A 15,577-nucleotide genomic window follows, 5' to 3' on the forward strand; every position below is an offset into this window, starting at 1 on the left:
ATTATTGGAGTTCTGATTCGTCATCGCTCGAGTTCAGAGACAAGAGTCGAGTCATTCTGCTGCTAACAGACGCTTAAAGACCCACTTGAGTCTCTTAGAATAGCAGAAATAGGGACGGACAGAGGGGGGGGGGGGGTATTCCCAATTCTGTCCCCAATTCTTTCTCTGGAAATGAAATAGTGAGCACAAGGGATGTCGCACTGCTGGGATTTTCCATGCACGCATCCTGTTGCACGTAGCCTTGCTCAAACGTGTCACGTGACAATTGAGCAAGCGAGGAGAACGTGACAAACCGCAGACAGTCAATTGCTTCTATAAACTACCTGGAACGAACAACACCGCATTGATATTTCGTTTCCAGTCATCTTACCCATTTTATATCATGCACCACACTCAGTTAAGACGTCGATTAAGTTCCATTGTATCTACAATTGGAACAGATGTAATCATCTTTGTGAGCATGCTGCGGCGGCGGCGGCTGGCTGTGTGCAAAGTGCCTCGTCCAGAATGGACGCTGGCAGCAAAGGATGGCATGACGTCACGTCGCCAGGGAAACCCAGCTCAGCGAGTCACGTGCCACGTATAAAGGCTGAAGTCGCTCCACTAAGCTGCGCACTCTCTCTCGTTCGAGGAAGCATCAGTCATTGAGGTAAGCTACAAGCCTGCTTTAGCTTGACTTCCTCCACACGCAAAATACATTCGAGAGCGTTTGGGGAATGTGGACGATACGTTTGTAACGTCATCGAAAAGACTGGCGCTTTGCGGCGTGGCCTGTGAAGAAACGACGACGCTAACGTGTCATGTCTGCCTGCCTGCCTGGCTGGCCACGACGTCCTTTGTATGCTCACGGAAGCGCCATCCCATCGCTAGTTCTTTTCATTATCAGTTCACAGCGCTGCAAAAAGATGAGTGGGGACATAAAGAGCGTTCAATATTGCGTTCTGATTGGGGCAAAGCTGACTTCCTTCTGGAATGGAGGATAAACCCGAGGAGGGAGGGAGGGGATGCGGTTACTGCGCCGGCCTACGTGTTGTGTAATCCATGCGTAGTTGCATCATTCGATTCTTTTGTATTTTTTTTAAAAATATATTTTAAAGGGGTTTTGGAGTGTCATCTGTGGTTTGGATGAGTGTATTAGGGCGTACGTGATGCAGGAGCAGGCAGGAGCAGGCAGGAGCAGGACTGCTACGTGACGGTGGCCACTTCCTTTTGCTGCATCTTTGCGGAAGTGACTCGGCGTCCGTGTTACGTAACCTACCAGACTCCACATGTTCCCGTTGAGTGTAGCAATCCTTTCATGATTTTCAAATGTGCCGAATTGATCTCAGATATCGTCATTTGGCTGCGGTCGGTCGAAATATGTGCGCAAAGAGCTCTTGAAGCCTGCAGTTTGATGCTAGTGCACAAATGAGTTGAACGTCGAATGATCGCAAAGCAACATAGCACATGTTTGAAACTTGAACGGGCAATACCCGTTTGGGTTGTCTTGGGAAGTAGAACTGTCAGCTAGGTAGGCGTGGCATACAGATGCAGCCGTGTCAGGCCTTGTCTCATGGCTGAAGGTCATCGCTCCGACAGGGGAAGGTCAATGCAGGCCTGCAGCTGCTGCTGCTGCTGCTGCTGCTAATTTATTCTCATTTCAGATCAAGTTAAGGTGGGCTAAATGAATCCATAGTACAGGCTATTTAGTGATAGTTAAGCACACTCAATTAGGTCCATATGTTTGCAAGAAATACAATTTCATATTAGTCTATTTGCAGTGCTTATTTTTATTTGAAAACATATCATTAGCTCATTTTAAATGTAATACGAGTTCTCGCAATCATACAATGAGTTGTTGCACTTGTGCTGCTTTCTGAGAGCCTTCTTCAAGGGGGGGTTGGCGGTGTTTGCCTACCTGCACCTCCTCTGCAGAGTCATCACATGACGTCTGCAATTGCATCCTGTGCCCGCTGACAGGCGCACCTTTCATTTATTCATGTGCGCATTCATTCACTTGGACATCAATGTGTGGCTTTTTAATACAACATTATCCTAATTGTAAAAACCTGACGGGGTGTGCAAGGGAACAATGTGTGGGTTGTTTCAGTGAGGGCATCCGGAAAAAAACTGCCAGACAAAACATTTGCACTAAAAGCCAGAAGGCCAAACAACAGCTAAGTCTTTGGTAGCTGCTGATCAAGCACGTCACTGACACAAAGAGCAGACATTTCAATTGTGCGTCGCTGTCCACAGGAAGGGGAAAGTGTGCTGACGATGTGTTTGGGGGGGATTGAAGAAGAATTTGGCAGCTCGACGACATTTGCTACTAATGGAAAGCGGGCAGGGCAAGGTAGTGAGAGTTCATATTTGTGCAGAACGGTCACCAAAGACGTGGGCCACCAGTGAAAACATGCCCTAATGAGATGCTCCTTATGGCCTACAGCCAGCTAGCTTACTGCAATGGAAAAGTACTTTGGGGTTAAAGGGTGCGGCAGAGGTATAGAAAACAAGGTGAGCGTATGAATAGGCCAGAGAGAAAGAAGAAAAAAAAAACTTGGGAGTGGCATTAGTTTTAAAAGCCAGGTGTCTGTCAAAGCATCTCCTGCTGATTTATATTGGTAGTCTCAGAATGTGGTTTGGCATGACCCCCTTTTCCCAGCCGGGGCCCCTCCACTTCTCACCCATTTTCCTCACTAAATGGGTCACAGCTCAGGGGGGGGGGACAGGCCTGACAAAGAACACTCAAAAGAAAGGAATAGGTTGGTGGCCAGCAGATGTACAGCAAAGAAAATGGCTCCTTTGTGATAGAAAGTTCTGGAGTGAGAGATGAAGCCCATTAGAAAAATCAATGTCCATTTGAAGCTGCTGTTCACAACATTTGGCTTTGCACAATACAGCCTTTGTGCACTGGCCAATGCAGCATGTGCAAGCAAGCCAATGTCCTGAATACACCATCAATCTGTCCTTTGGTCCTTGGATTGAGTTTGAGGTGCACTTTGCAGTCAACAAACTTTCAGATGACATAACTATTGGTATGTGAGAGCGCTCCACGAGCCCTTTGAATGCTCAGCATCTTCTCGGCTTGACGCAGCTATAAGTCGTGTTGCTAGGCTGGCTCACAATTGGGTTTCGTGTATCAGCAAAGAGGCCATTTTGTTTTCAAAAGATAGTTATTGAGAGCGGGGTCCTCCAGGAAGGAAACGTCAAGACAAGGTCAGGTGATTGCTGAGTTTAGTAAACATACAAAAGATGATGTCACCGGAGAAGAGAAATAAGGGAGCCAGCCACACGTGCATATTCCTTCAATGACCTCTAGAGCTACACAAAATGGTGGACAGCAGATTTCAATTCAAGTAGTAACACGTACTCGACACACTAGTGACATTCATTTTCTCACTTGACCATTTTGAGGAATGTTTTCTCTTTCTTTTCCGTGTACCCATAATGAGGTTGGACAGCTTGTCTACCGTGCGTGAAACACACGACACGCACTTAAGGAGATTACAGCAGTCCAAAATGGTGTCTGAGCAGTGTCAAGGACAACCTGCAGCGCCTTGAGTTACCTGACAAACACTCGCTTGCGTACAATAGCCACGCACGCTCCAGGCTAATAATCAAATGACACAAAATGACAATAATAAAGACATCATCATCATGCCGTTTTAAGGAAAATTGCAGTATTTCATATTTTCAAATGTTCTATATCAAAAGTACGAGCTGGTATCTGTCTGAGTTATCAAACATCCCTGTGCTGCTGGTTTAGCAAGAGTTGGAAGTTTCAGAAAGGATTCAGCCTTTCCAAACAGTTTCTAATAAAGAGCAAGTCTAGTAACAAATGGCTTCTATTGAAGTGGAGGGACAAGTCCCAACTAAGCACAGGACGATGTGGCTGCACTCACTCAACCCAAATGAAAAAAACAAGTCGAGCCATGGAGGAGGAGGAGGAGGCTCGCATAGCTGAATTGATGCCAGCCAGCCAGCCAGCCATGGTGTTTGCTCTGATCTGATTGCAGGCTTCTATTCAAGCCTTTCTTCCTGGATTTCTTCCTGCCTTCTCATGGGCGCCATTGTTGTCGAAACATGTCCGTGCACATGATAGCACCACTCTGGTCTTTGTCAAAACCTGCCTGCAGTGAAACGCTCCTTTTTATTTTTGTCTTCCCCACTCCAGGTGGTAATCCAGTACTCTCCAAGAAGCAGCAACCATGCCACAGCTCTGCGTTGGAATCAATGGGTGCGTTACAAACACACATTTGCTTTTAGGAGGTTGGCGATGGATGGATGGATGGATGGATGGATGGATGGATGGATGGATGGATGGATGGCATCACGGTTTCTGCTATTATCTCAATCAAAGTCTTAACAATGCTGATCTGTGCAATTTGTATGAGGCACACTTTCATGTTGCATCCACAGTGACTGTGAAAGGGAACTAAGAATGTTTTTCTTTCTGTTTTGTAGCTTTGGCCGTATTGGCCGCCTTGTGTTGAGAGCCTGCCTTGAGAAGGGCATCAAGGTTGTGGCCATCAACGACCCCTTCATTGACCTGCAGTACATGGTGAGACAATCACGGAAATGTGTTTTGTTTGGGCCCATGTGTTGAAGCGTCCAATCATTGATTCCAAAGTGTGTAGCTAGCTAGCGTACGTACATACTGAACAATGTCGTGCGCTTAGGTCTACATGTTCAAGTATGACTCCACTCACGGCCGTTACAAGGGTGAGGTGTCTGCAGAGAATGGCAAACTCGTCGTCGATGGCCAGGAGATCTTTGTCTTCCAGTGGTAGGCCTGATTTTGGGGCCATTTTTCTTGTCGCCCTCTTTTTTCAAATAGAGTTTTTATCCATCATTTCAAGGCAGTCGTTCTGAACTATTTTTGGTTTGTTTAGTATGAAGCCAGCTGAGATCCCCTGGGGCAAGTCTGGTGCCAAGTACGTGGTGGAGTCCACTGGAGTGTTCCTCTCCACGGAGAAGGCCTCTGTATGTACACGAGCATCCAGTCCGTGCATGCACGTCTCATGTCTTTATTCTAACGCGGCGGCTTTCCGTGGCGGCCGTAGGCTCACATCAGCGGCGGGGCCGAACGCGTGGTGGTGTCGGCACCGTCACCCGATGCCCCCATGTTTGTCATGGGCGTCAATGAGGACAAATACGATCCCTCCTCCATGACCATTGTCAGGTAATGTGTGGAAGGTTTGCGACGTGACGTGACGCACAATTGCTCATCAACGTTTGTTTCAACAGCAATGCGTCGTGCACCACCAACTGCCTGGCCCCCCTGGCCAAAGTCATTCATGATAACTTTGGCATTGAGGAGGCCCTCATGGTAAGACCGGACGACAAAGCTGTTTGGAAATTGCTCTCCTTGCATCGATATCCATTCTTACTCATTTAACGACGGTTTTTCTAGACTACAGTCCATGCTTACACAGCCACTCAGAAGACCGTGGACGGACCCAGCGCCAAGGCCTGGCGTGATGGCCGCGGGGCTCACCAAAACATCATTCCAGCCTCCACCGGCGCCGCAAAGGCCGTGGGCAAAGTCATCCCCGAGCTTAACGGGTAAAGGACGCGGACACGTGCGCAAAGTGACCCAATGAATACTAATGGGGTTTATTTTCCATCGTCTCCAGTAAGCTGACAGGCATGGCCTTCAGGGTGCCCGTGGCCGACGTGTCCGTGGTGGACCTGACGTGCCGCCTGTCCAAGCCTGCATCCTATGCTCAGATTAAGGAAGCTGTCAAGAAGGCTGCTCACGGGCCCATGAAGGGAGTGCTTGGTTACACCGAGGATCAGGTGACACAAATAGTGGTCCGTTGAGTTGGAAGACGCTGACTGACTGACTGGCTGGCTGTGCTGTTCTGAGCAGGTGGTGTCCTCTGACTTCATCGGCGACACCCACTCCTCCATCTTTGACGCTGGCGCCGGCATCTCCCTCAGTGACAACTTTGTGAAGCTCATTTCCTGGTGAGTTGTTTTGCCAATCAAATTGTCGGACAAAGAAGAAAAACCATTTGCTTTTATGAACTGACCTTGTCGTTTCTTTGTTGGGCGCTCCAGGTATGACAATGAGTGTGGCTACAGCCACCGTGTTGCTGACCTGCTGTTGTACATGCACAGCAAGTAGATGCCCAAAGCACATCCAGAAAGGGACCACTCTCTCTCTCTCTCTCTCTCTCTCTCACCATACTGGTGTCCTCCTCCTCCTTTCTCTTTTCCGCACAGGCACCACCCATCACCTTGTCAAAATCATGCCACAGTTCCTTGGCAATTAGTTCTTCTGTGCAAGTAGAGAGCAAAAATGATGTGTTCAGTGTTCTGATTTAATCTTGTCTTTCCATTTAACGATATAAGTTGATTGGCTGGTGACAGTATTTGTGTCTGTGTGCTCCCTGCCCCTCCCTGTAGAAGTGTTGTTATGGCTCAATACTGTCGTTACCTGCTGGCTGTGTCCATCTCCATGTTGGTGTATTTCCAAGGCTTATCACCAGTGGAAGGAGGAAGGGCAGAATGACTGTAATGAAACAAAAAGTAAAACTTGAAACCCATAAAGCTGTCTCTATCTCTCATTTCTTTACATACAGATGAACATGTAGAGATGATGCGTGGACTCTTGTCAATATGATACTGGTACAAATCATGTCACCTAAAAAGTCAGTCTTTTAAACAAGGGTACATTCAAATTCATGGCTACTTCTTGGGTCAAATGGTAAACATTCTTCTCCACCTGTTAAGGCCCTCAAAGTGCATCATACGGACCTCCACATTTACCCGTCAGGAGCAAGTGGAGGTTTAGTATCTTGCTCAAGGATACTCTGACATGGTATTGAGCTTTGCCACTACTTGCATATTTGCGCAAATTATTATTAATCCTGTGAAGACTATGATCATGCCGTTGTCACGAGGGAAAATATGAATACGCCATACTTGCCCTTCCCACTTCATAAAATCCAAGTTAACATGTATAAATGATTACTTCTCCAGTAGTGCACTAGTTGGAAATGATGTCCCATCACCAGTAAGGTAGTTTAAGAAGTGGCCCATATAAAGGTTTACCGGGCAAGTCAAAATGATCTTGCCTGGGAGGCAAGATAATTCGTCTGCGCAAAAAGTTGATCGTCAACACATCAAGAAGTTATCAGACTCCATGGATGCAAGTTTTAGAGCTATTACTAAAAAGAAGGGTGGCTATATTGGTCACAGATTTTTTTTTTTTTAAATGTTAATTTGTAAATTTTGTGTTGTTCGTCTATTATTCTTATTTTAACAAATGAAAATGAATGAGAAGGGAAATTTTCCATTTTTACTTAAGTTGCATAATAATTCTGCACACTAATAGTTAATTTTCCCAAGAAAGACAGAATCTCACGTTTACACTCTTCAATATTCAAGTCTAAGGTTGATTCACATTTTGGTTGAACGAGAGCACTGTAGTTATTGAAAAACAAAATGAAGTCTCAAAAATCCAATTTGCCTAATAATTCTGCACCTCTTTCCATCGATCAGGTGATGGCTCATTCTGCTGGACTGAAAATGATACTGTGCCTCCAAGTCTGTTAAATGGGCTTTGTCTGGTAACAGGTTACATAATCTCATTGCAGCTCAAAACTACAAATTGTACACAAAAAAGAAAACCATAATTAGGAGACGGCCGGCTCTTGAGGAACAATCTGGGTTCCTAGCGGAAACTCTGTCGGAGGGATTTGACTGTTGCACGTCCTTAACTTCCGGTACCGACTGTCGACTTTCTGCCTCCTCTCCCTTCCAGCATTTGTCATTGTAAGTGACGTCTCACGAATATCAATGCTAAATGTTTGTGAGGACAAATGTGTGTGTGAATCTATCTATATTGTGTCAGTCCAGTTGTGTGAACACACACACGATGAATGCCGTGCACATCTTTTTCCACAGGCCATCGGATTATCTGAGCAGCCATCATGACCCTGTTTCATTTTGGAAATTGTTTTGCTTTGGCCTATTTTCCTTACTTTATAACATACAAGTGCAGCGGGCTGTAAGTAGATCTTTTTTTGTCTCCAACGATTGTTAAGACAGCCACAAAATGAAAGTAAAATGATGATATTGGTCTGTGAAGAAAAAAAACAATTGCTACAGTTGTTTAATTGGAAAGAGCTCAGAACGTTGGAAAAAAAAAACATAAATTATTGAGGTACGGTATCCAGAGTCATCTGGAAATGATAGCCTTGTTTGAAATAAATGGTGCTTAGAATGCCATGCAGGTTTTCACAATGATGTATGAAAGAAAAAGTCCATTTATATTGAAATAGTATCACATCAAAGGTGTTGGTGATTTGAAGAATCGCTTCCCATTATTTTCATGCAACATGAGTTGCTATTTCCGAAACAAACAAAAGGGTTTGCTAATCAGCTTAGTCGTGTCAGCGCATTGAGAGGGTCTGCCCAATCCTCTTAGTATTTTACAAATGGTAGGACTTCATGTTGACAAGCAATTGTTGCTTTTATTTGAGCATATTGTAGGAGGTAAAGGAACATTGACACTTCCTTTGGAGGTCCTATTTTCTTGTCCTAATAATGATTGTGTCCCATTGTTAGTTCTGAGTACAACGCTTTCTGGAGGTGTGTCCAGGCTGGAGCTACCTACCTTTTTGTCCAGCTCTGCAAAGTGAGTGAGCTAGCGAGCGAGCTTCAAGCTAGTGGATGCTAAATGGCCTGTCCGCACTTTTCTCCCTTGGGTACTGCTCCATGAGAACAATGTGAACCCTGGTGTTGTTGTTTGTCAGATGCTGTTCCTTGCAACGTTTTTCCCCACCTGGGAAGGAGGAGCTGGAGTTTATGACTTTGTTGGGGTAAGTGACATGAAGCCACTCCATACGCTAGATGAGATCATTTTGAAAACAAAAGTTGATGTGACCTCCAGTGACCAACTTGATTGCTTCAATGAGCCCAATGCAATGTAATTACCCAAAGGTATACACACATGTGTGTGTGCGCTTGATTTGCAAGTGTGTTATGGATCTGACTGTGTGTTTGTATCAGGAATTTATGAAAGCAACAGTGGACCTTGCAGATCTGTTGGGCCTCCATCTCGTCATGTCACGTAATGCTGGCAAAGGAGAGTACAAAATCATGGTGGCCGCTATGGGCTGGGCAACCGCCGAACTTGTCATGTCAAGGTAAGCTTTCTTTTCCTTTTTTAAAGCTCATCAACAGTGTTCATGTCAAATGTTCTGCTTGTCAGATGTCTTCCTCTCTGGGTCGGGGCCAGAGGGATCGAGTTTGACTGGAAATATATCCAGATGAGCTTTGACTCCAATATCAGTTTGGTGAGTGTCTTTTTCCTTCCTTCCTTCCTTCCTTCCTTCCTTCCTTCCTTTTTGTGTTCACATTAGCACCGGCACCACAAACGTAGGATTCCATTTTGCAGTCACGTCAACGTCTGAAAAGATGGTCAGCGTGTTTTTGTGTCTCCAGGTACATTATATCGCCATGGCGGCAGTGGTGTGGATGTTTACGCGCTACGACCTTCCCAAAAGCTTTCGGTTCCCTGTTACCGTGCTGCTGGCGCTCTGCGTCTACAAGTCCTTCTTAATGGAGTAAGTGCATCCTCAACACACACAGAGAGAGAGCATCAGAGCTGCAGGAATGAGCAAAACATCTGATTAAAGTTGTTTTTCCATGTGGGTGTGCAGGTTGTTTATCCATGCCTTCCTGTTGGGCAGCTGGACCGTGTTATTGGTGAAGGCTGTGCTGACTGGCGCCATCTCTCTTTGTTCACTTTTTCTCTTTGTCACCTTGGTGCACAGTAACTAAGGTAGCGCCAAGTGAGCTTTTTCTTTTTTTGCTCCCCAAATTGTGGAAGTTGCGGGCCTGCGATGGAAAAGACATTCTCTCTTACAACGACTGAGATTTTGTGAAATGCTCTATTTTGTATTTTGATCTCAAATGAAGCCGTTGCAAGTAACATTCATGTTCTGCCTTTTTAAGGACTCATTTAACAACACATTTTGATCCTGTATATATATTTGCTTAGCGTGGACACTAGAGATGTCATTTTCCAACTTTGACATGCATGTCATGATCGAAGTGAGAAGAATTGATTTTTCATCAAGACAAAATTTGATCTGTATGTGATAAATGTTTTACGACTAACAGAGGTATCCCTGGTCATTTATTCGACGCGTACCCATCGTTTCTTAAATGTCACTCTTTGACGTGTTTCAAAAGAAGAAATGATGCTTTTGTGGTTCTTCCTCGATTCTGGATGAAATATCATCTTCCACTTGCCGGATTGTAGTCTTGGTGGAATGCTGTCAATGCTCACGACTGTTTGCTAATATGCCACACATTGCTTTCTCTGTTGATACACTGTGGCTGCTGTATGCAAGAATAATGCCTTGCACATTCCACAGTCAATTGAAGAAGTATGATCTGGCAGCAGAGGGCCACCATCTCAAGCTGCAGGAAACCGTCTTAACAATGTGTGTCAGTTGGCATCACCACGACCACTCAAATCCAACCCAATCAGATTTTTTTTTTCCTCCAAGTGCTACATCATACATTTGACTGATTCCTGTACTCCTGAAAAATCAGCAAACTGCAGTTACTCCAAATGGGAAGAAGTGGTCCATCCCCGTCAGCTGACGTCTACCTTAAGGAGTGAAGCGTGACTGTCCTACAGCAGAGCTCCAGTCGCTATGTCCTGGCAGAGCTACATCAAGTACCACGGCCTGGCCCTGCCACCCGGGGCACACTCCGAGGAGAGCTTGAAATATGCAGAACATTTCTCTGTGGAGGACACCGATGTCTTTTCTGTGACATATCCCAAATCAGGTACATTCATGAACTCACCGTTTTCTCTTTTGAGTTCCCCTTTGAAGAACATGGAGGAGTTGTTGTAAGTCTGAAGCTTAATATAATCAAATGCAACATGCCTTAATTATTGGTAGTGGCAGAATGGACCTACCTGGACATTTGAACTATGCGTCCAATCAATTCACATCTTTACGCATACTTTGTATTTCAATGGTAGGAGAACGTGTTGTTTTACAACTGATAACACCCTCAAAGCACCACAAAAATGTCATTTGTTAAGTTTTGCGTTATTGTGCACCCCCGGGAACATTCCATTAGATTGGTGGTGGCTGGGAAGTTCTGTGCTTACTTCCCGTACCCTCGGACCTCTGCATATTTTTAAGTCATGTGTATACTTTTGTCGTTTCCTTGTTTACCTTGGTTGTTGGCATTAACTTTTCGAGCTTCCGAAAACAATCATACACGTGAAGGCTTGTCTGAAATATCTTGAAAAGCCCAACTTGGTCAAGTATATTGACGTATTTACGCGGACGTGAACGTCTCAGCGGTTCCGCCTGGCTCGTCCCTGGATAGTTGGAAGAACAAACACAATGTCTGCAGAAGACTTGTATATTTTGCGCCATGGACTTATGTTGCCAAAGGAAACCCACTCTCAAGAAAGCCTGACATTTGTTGCACAGGATTTCACTTTTAAAGACGATGACGTCATCGCCGTCACGTACCCAAAGTCAGGTCAGTGTTGATTGAGTTTCGGATGATATTCCTTCCACACTAGTCATGGATTCTCCACGTTGTCCTTTAACATACACAGATTGAGACCATTTGTGGCAATATGAATGGAGTCAATGCAAATACGTGCAGGACTGAATGTTGAATGATGGTGCAGTCCAAGTCGCTCAAAAATAAACACTAAGGTCAGGTGGCATAAGAAAAAGACAAAAATATTAAGGCAAATGATGTTATCAAAATAAGTGGAGGTTTGGACAGACAGGGAAAGAAATTCTTGGAAGTATATGAAATGTAACAGCTTCATTCAAAATAATATGTCAAGATCTGTCACAGTTTGTTTCCTTGTTTTAATGTTGTCATAGTTTAGGTTGGCGTGTCTGTGTGCTCCTCTCCTCCCCTCCTGTGCTCCGATCAGTGTGATCACCCTCACCCGCCTCTCGTTAGCTGTCTTGTATTTAAGTCCTGTCTGCGTGACCGTCACACCCTGTCGGGTTGTTTGCGTCTCATGTCTTCTTGGTTTTTCTAGTTGCTTGGCTTTTCTCGTCTTGTTCCTTTTCTTTAGTCTACATTCATCATGCATGCATACGAAAGGACAATCCCAAATTACGATGACGACGCTACAACTTTTGTCCCACAATGTATATCCATCGAGTAATGTGCATTGTCTCGTCCGCAGGTACAATCTGGATGCAAGAGATCCTCCCGCTGCTGCTCAATGGTGGGGACTTGACACCCATCCAAACCATTCCCAACTGGGATAGAGTTCCCTGGCTGGAGGAGAAAAGATTACAAGTCGTTGTGGATCACTTGACTTCTCCACGAGCACTGGTCACACATTTTCCTTCCCAACTCATGCCACAGTCCTTCTTCTCCTCCAAAGCCAAGGTCAGTAGTGCTGTATCTTCTTGCTCATCCTGGCTTGAACTCATTTGAGCCCCCTCCGTCAGGTGATCTATGTAATGAGGAACCCCAAGGATGTCGTTGTGTCTTCCTATTACTTCCACCAAATGGCCACTTTCCTCGAAGACCCTGGAACCTGGGATGAATTTATCGACAAGTTCCTGGAAGGCAGAGGTTTCCTTAGAAAAACAATCCTTTTGTCAAAAGAAATAATCATCATAGAAATAACCATGTCAGATTGTTTGTATACTTTGGACCAAATTGGTGTATCCGTTGAGGATTGTGTGTGTGTGTTGTCTGTCTACAGTGATGTTTGGCAAATGGAGCGACCATGTCAAGAGCTGGAGGCACGCAGACATGGGAGACAGAATTATGTTTATCACATATGAGCAAATGATTCAAGTAAAAAGGCTTTCTGTATCATCAATCCTCCCTCTGCTGCACACACACACACACTTCATGAAGAAACATTCATACCTTGCAGGATCTTCCTGCAGCTCTACGGCTTATGTCCGATTTTCTGGGAAAGAACCTGAATGACGACGTCATCGAGAAAATAGCCGACCATTCTTCTTTCAAGTCGATGCAAGCCAACATTATGTCCAATTTCAGTTTGGTCCCCAAGATATACATGGACTCTGACAAGTGTCACTTCCTTAGGAAAGGTGAGGCAACTGGCCATGGATGATGATGATGATGATGGTGAAAAAAATACGACCTGCAATTGCCAACTCTATGGTGTATTTTTCTTTGCGTTTTCTTGTTTGGACTCACTCACTCGCTGTTTTGTCTGTGCTTTAGGTGTTGCTGGAGACTGGAAAAACCACTTTAGTTCAAAGCAACTGGCCCACTTCTCCTCGGTGATTTACAAGGAGCTGGAGGGGGAGCGCTTCACCCTGCCGTGGAACTTAGATGACGATGCTTGACGTAGCAGATGTAACAAACGTAGAAATGTCACATTCGCAAGTAAGTTATGGAATCCTCAAAAGTCCTTTTCCCTGCGTACTAATGGCACCCAATCCAAGAACGATATGAACCCCGACCAGTGCATCCTGCCATACTAACAAGCATAATTCTTATTGATCACGGTGTATGTTTTGAATCTCACAAGTGTGATCCCTCTTCCCTTACATGATATTGCGCTACATATCACAGCATTAAATGATTTTCAGGAACTACTTGTTTGGCTTTTTTCACTTTTTTTATTTAGTCCCACAATCGTGTTTGTCAAAGTGGCAGAATAAATGAATGTCAAACTATTTAGTGCAGGGCTTTTGTAATGTGGATACAGTATTGAAATGCATGCCAATATAACGACAAGCAGTCAAGCTTACACACTTTAATCAAAAACAAAGACAGAAAGACAAAAAAAAAAGGACGTGTTACTGAGTGATAATTGGCTTCCATAGGCAACCAATAGGTGGCAGCAAACGAACACATTTGACCGTCGTCCAATGAATTTCAGTGACATACATGCACGTACGCAAATACTGAACGCAATGAAGTACACATACAGTATTGTACTACTGTATCAGAAAAAAACACCTCATTTGTAATAATGCTCAGTCTAGTTCTGATCAATCAGTAAGGAGGCAAACATATGCCAAAATGAAGCAATCACAATTTGATTCCCTTTTTATTTCCAGCATTGATGCGGAGGGACCAATAGTGTTTCTTTTTTCACAAACCCAGAAACTCTGGCAGTGCTTGTTGACTGGTGACCAGTCTAGAGTCAGTCAATTAATTTAATCAATGAATTCTAATTCTCCAATTTTATATACAGTTTAAAAGTGACATGGCTCTGAAAGGAATGTGAAAACCGCCCTGGTGCAAGCTGACTGAAGCGTGGCAGCACAACCGGCCACCACCAAGGCCTTGCTAGAATAGCTTCATTTCATTCGACAATGACAATAAAGTCATTCTAATTTTTTTGTTCAAATGTTTTTGTTGAACAACCGTATGAGCGGCACTGGAGGCAAGGAGTGTGTGTGCGTGCGTGCGTGTGTGTGCACGTGTGTGCGTGTGTCTTATCTGTCCCCTGAGTCCTGACACTACATCATTACAATCAATTACATGGAGGCCCATTTTGTCAGTGTGTGTGTGCGTGCAAGTGTGTGTTCCATGCATGTGAGTGTATTGCAGACCTGGTGGTGCCTACCCAAGGACACCCACTTTGCCACTGCCTTGCGCCCACTGGTCCTGCCCTGGGTTGCCCACAGGATGCTTGGCTTCTTTGATGCCTCCTCTCATCAAGACGTACGCACGCACACACACTGCTCCAAAGGTCATTCAGCTAACCGAGTCCTCTTGAGTCTACCCGGAGACATGCTCATATTTATCTGATGTTCCAAAAGTTTACTTTAGGCCAACAAAATGTTTTGATCGCTCCGTTCGTTTGTTTACAACAGGTTTCTCTGGGATTATTGTCAAATGGAACCATTTGCAATTGCACGATTTCAACAATGTTTCCAAATGACTTTTGTTCCTTAAGTGTGGCCCAAAACGCAGTAATAAGCCGTAAAGAAAATGGCTAGACACTCAAAGTGGGATTCATCCCACGATTAAAGACATCCTGTCTCGTGGGCGATGGCGGGCGTGGGAAATAGCGTCGTTCATCCACATTCTGGGAAACATACGTTTCATTGTCGCGCTCATTTGCTAAATTGCCCGTGTGTCTTTGATGCCTTTGTTAGATAGGTACAGGCTGCCGCGTTCCCTCCCCAGGGTCATATAGAATACTGTCGAGCGATAAGGTGAAATGTGTAGAGCGCATGATGTACACCGCCCACCACCGCATTATGCACAACTGCCTGCTTTGCTTTGTGAAGGTCAATATTGGACTTTTCTTGCTCTTTTTCAGACCCTGCATATCGAGCAGTGTTAAAAATTGGGGGATGGTGTTAAAAACATGAGGTGAGAGCAATTTTCTCCAGCATCATTTTCCTCCTTGCTTGTAAAACAAAATCAAATTGGGCAAAACTTGTAATACTTCATCATTTGGATCCCACTTGGATTTTCTTATTCATATTGTTTCAAAGGAATTAATTAGCCAATAAACACACACGGGAACTCAACCACACGCACGCGCACACACTCAGAGTCACGACCCACCCAGGGTGTCTGCTGAATTCCGGGCTGTGGGGCAATTTGCAGTAATAGCAGGAAGCTAGTT

General features: G+C 44.8%; 3 protein-coding genes and 2 long non-coding RNA genes across 6 annotated transcripts in view; 4 read left to right on the top strand and 1 right to left on the bottom strand.

Annotated features, from left to right (window-relative positions):
- The window catches only part of LOC119135448, a 105,765-nt gene that overhangs the window by 36,347 nt on the left and 53,841 nt on the right, over positions 1–15,577 (top strand). The window lies entirely within an intron of this gene.
- Positions 532–6,534, top strand: gapdhs (glyceraldehyde-3-phosphate dehydrogenase, spermatogenic). The gene is made up of 11 exons (XM_037272981.1): positions 532–649; positions 4,154–4,216; positions 4,444–4,540; positions 4,659–4,765; positions 4,872–4,962; positions 5,043–5,161; positions 5,227–5,308; positions 5,393–5,544; positions 5,616–5,778; positions 5,852–5,949; positions 6,043–6,534. The coding sequence occupies exons 2-11, from the start codon at positions 4,188–4,190 to the stop codon at positions 6,107–6,109; spliced, it is 1,005 nt and encodes a 334-aa protein (XP_037128876.1). The 5' UTR covers positions 532–649; positions 4,154–4,187; the 3' UTR covers positions 6,110–6,534.
- Positions 7,661–10,113, top strand: tmem147 (transmembrane protein 147). The gene is made up of 8 exons (XM_037272995.1): positions 7,661–7,761; positions 7,894–7,996; positions 8,557–8,626; positions 8,745–8,810; positions 9,001–9,137; positions 9,203–9,287; positions 9,436–9,557; positions 9,654–10,113. The coding sequence occupies exons 2-8, from the start codon at positions 7,920–7,922 to the stop codon at positions 9,772–9,774; spliced, it is 678 nt and encodes a 225-aa protein (XP_037128890.1). The 5' UTR covers positions 7,661–7,761; positions 7,894–7,919; the 3' UTR covers positions 9,775–10,113.
- On the bottom strand, positions 10,500–10,741 carry LOC119135447. The gene is made up of 2 exons (XR_005100559.1): positions 10,613–10,741; positions 10,500–10,542 (listed from the first exon to the last, which is right to left on the bottom strand). It is a non-coding gene; the product is annotated as an uncharacterized LOC119135447 (long non-coding RNA).
- sult2st3 (sulfotransferase family 2, cytosolic sulfotransferase 3) lies at positions 10,644–13,583 on the top strand. 2 transcript variants are annotated; one of them, XM_037272984.1, is made up of 6 exons: positions 10,644–10,794; positions 12,182–12,390; positions 12,453–12,579; positions 12,713–12,807; positions 12,890–13,070; positions 13,207–13,583. In XM_037272984.1, the coding sequence occupies exons 1-6, from the start codon at positions 10,659–10,661 to the stop codon at positions 13,329–13,331; spliced, it is 873 nt and encodes a 290-aa protein (XP_037128879.1). In that variant the 5' UTR covers positions 10,644–10,658; the 3' UTR covers positions 13,332–13,583. The 2 variants fall into 2 exon arrangements, with proteins under 2 accessions (XP_037128879.1, XP_037128878.1); XM_037272983.1 differs by lacking the exon at positions 10,644–10,794 and adding an exon at positions 11,142–11,508.

Source organism: Syngnathus acus, chromosome 16 (assembly GCF_901709675.1).
Source record: "Syngnathus acus chromosome 16, fSynAcu1.2, whole genome shotgun sequence".
Taxonomy (NCBI): domain Eukaryota; kingdom Metazoa; phylum Chordata; class Actinopteri; order Syngnathiformes; family Syngnathidae; genus Syngnathus; species Syngnathus acus.

Coding starts and splice junctions, on each gene's coding strand:
- gapdhs (XM_037272981.1), top strand. CDS start 4,188: ATGCCACAGCTCTGCGTTGGAATCAATGG. Junction 4,766..4,871: donor GAGATCTTTGTCTTCCAGTG/GTAGGCCTGATT, acceptor TGGTTTGTTTAG/TATGAAGCCAGCTGAGATCC. Junction 5,950..6,042: donor TTTGTGAAGCTCATTTCCTG/GTGAGTTGTTTT, acceptor TGGGCGCTCCAG/GTATGACAATGAGTGTGGCT.
- tmem147 (XM_037272995.1), top strand. CDS start 7,920: ATGACCCTGTTTCATTTTGGAAATTGTTTTGCTTTGGCCTATTTTCCT. Junction 7,997..8,556: donor ACATACAAGTGCAGCGGGCT/GTAAGTAGATCT, acceptor TCCCATTGTTAG/TTCTGAGTACAACGCTTTCT. Junction 8,627..8,744: donor TTTTTGTCCAGCTCTGCAAA/GTGAGTGAGCTA, acceptor GTTGTTTGTCAG/ATGCTGTTCCTTGCAACGTT.
- sult2st3 (XM_037272983.1), top strand. CDS start 11,367: ATGTCTGCAGAAGACTTGTATATTTTGCGCCATGGACTTATGTTGCCA. Junction 11,509..12,181: donor CGTCACGTACCCAAAGTCAG/GTCAGTGTTGAT, acceptor TCTCGTCCGCAG/GTACAATCTGGATGCAAGAG. Junction 13,071..13,206: donor GTGTCACTTCCTTAGGAAAG/GTGAGGCAACTG, acceptor TCTGTGCTTTAG/GTGTTGCTGGAGACTGGAAA.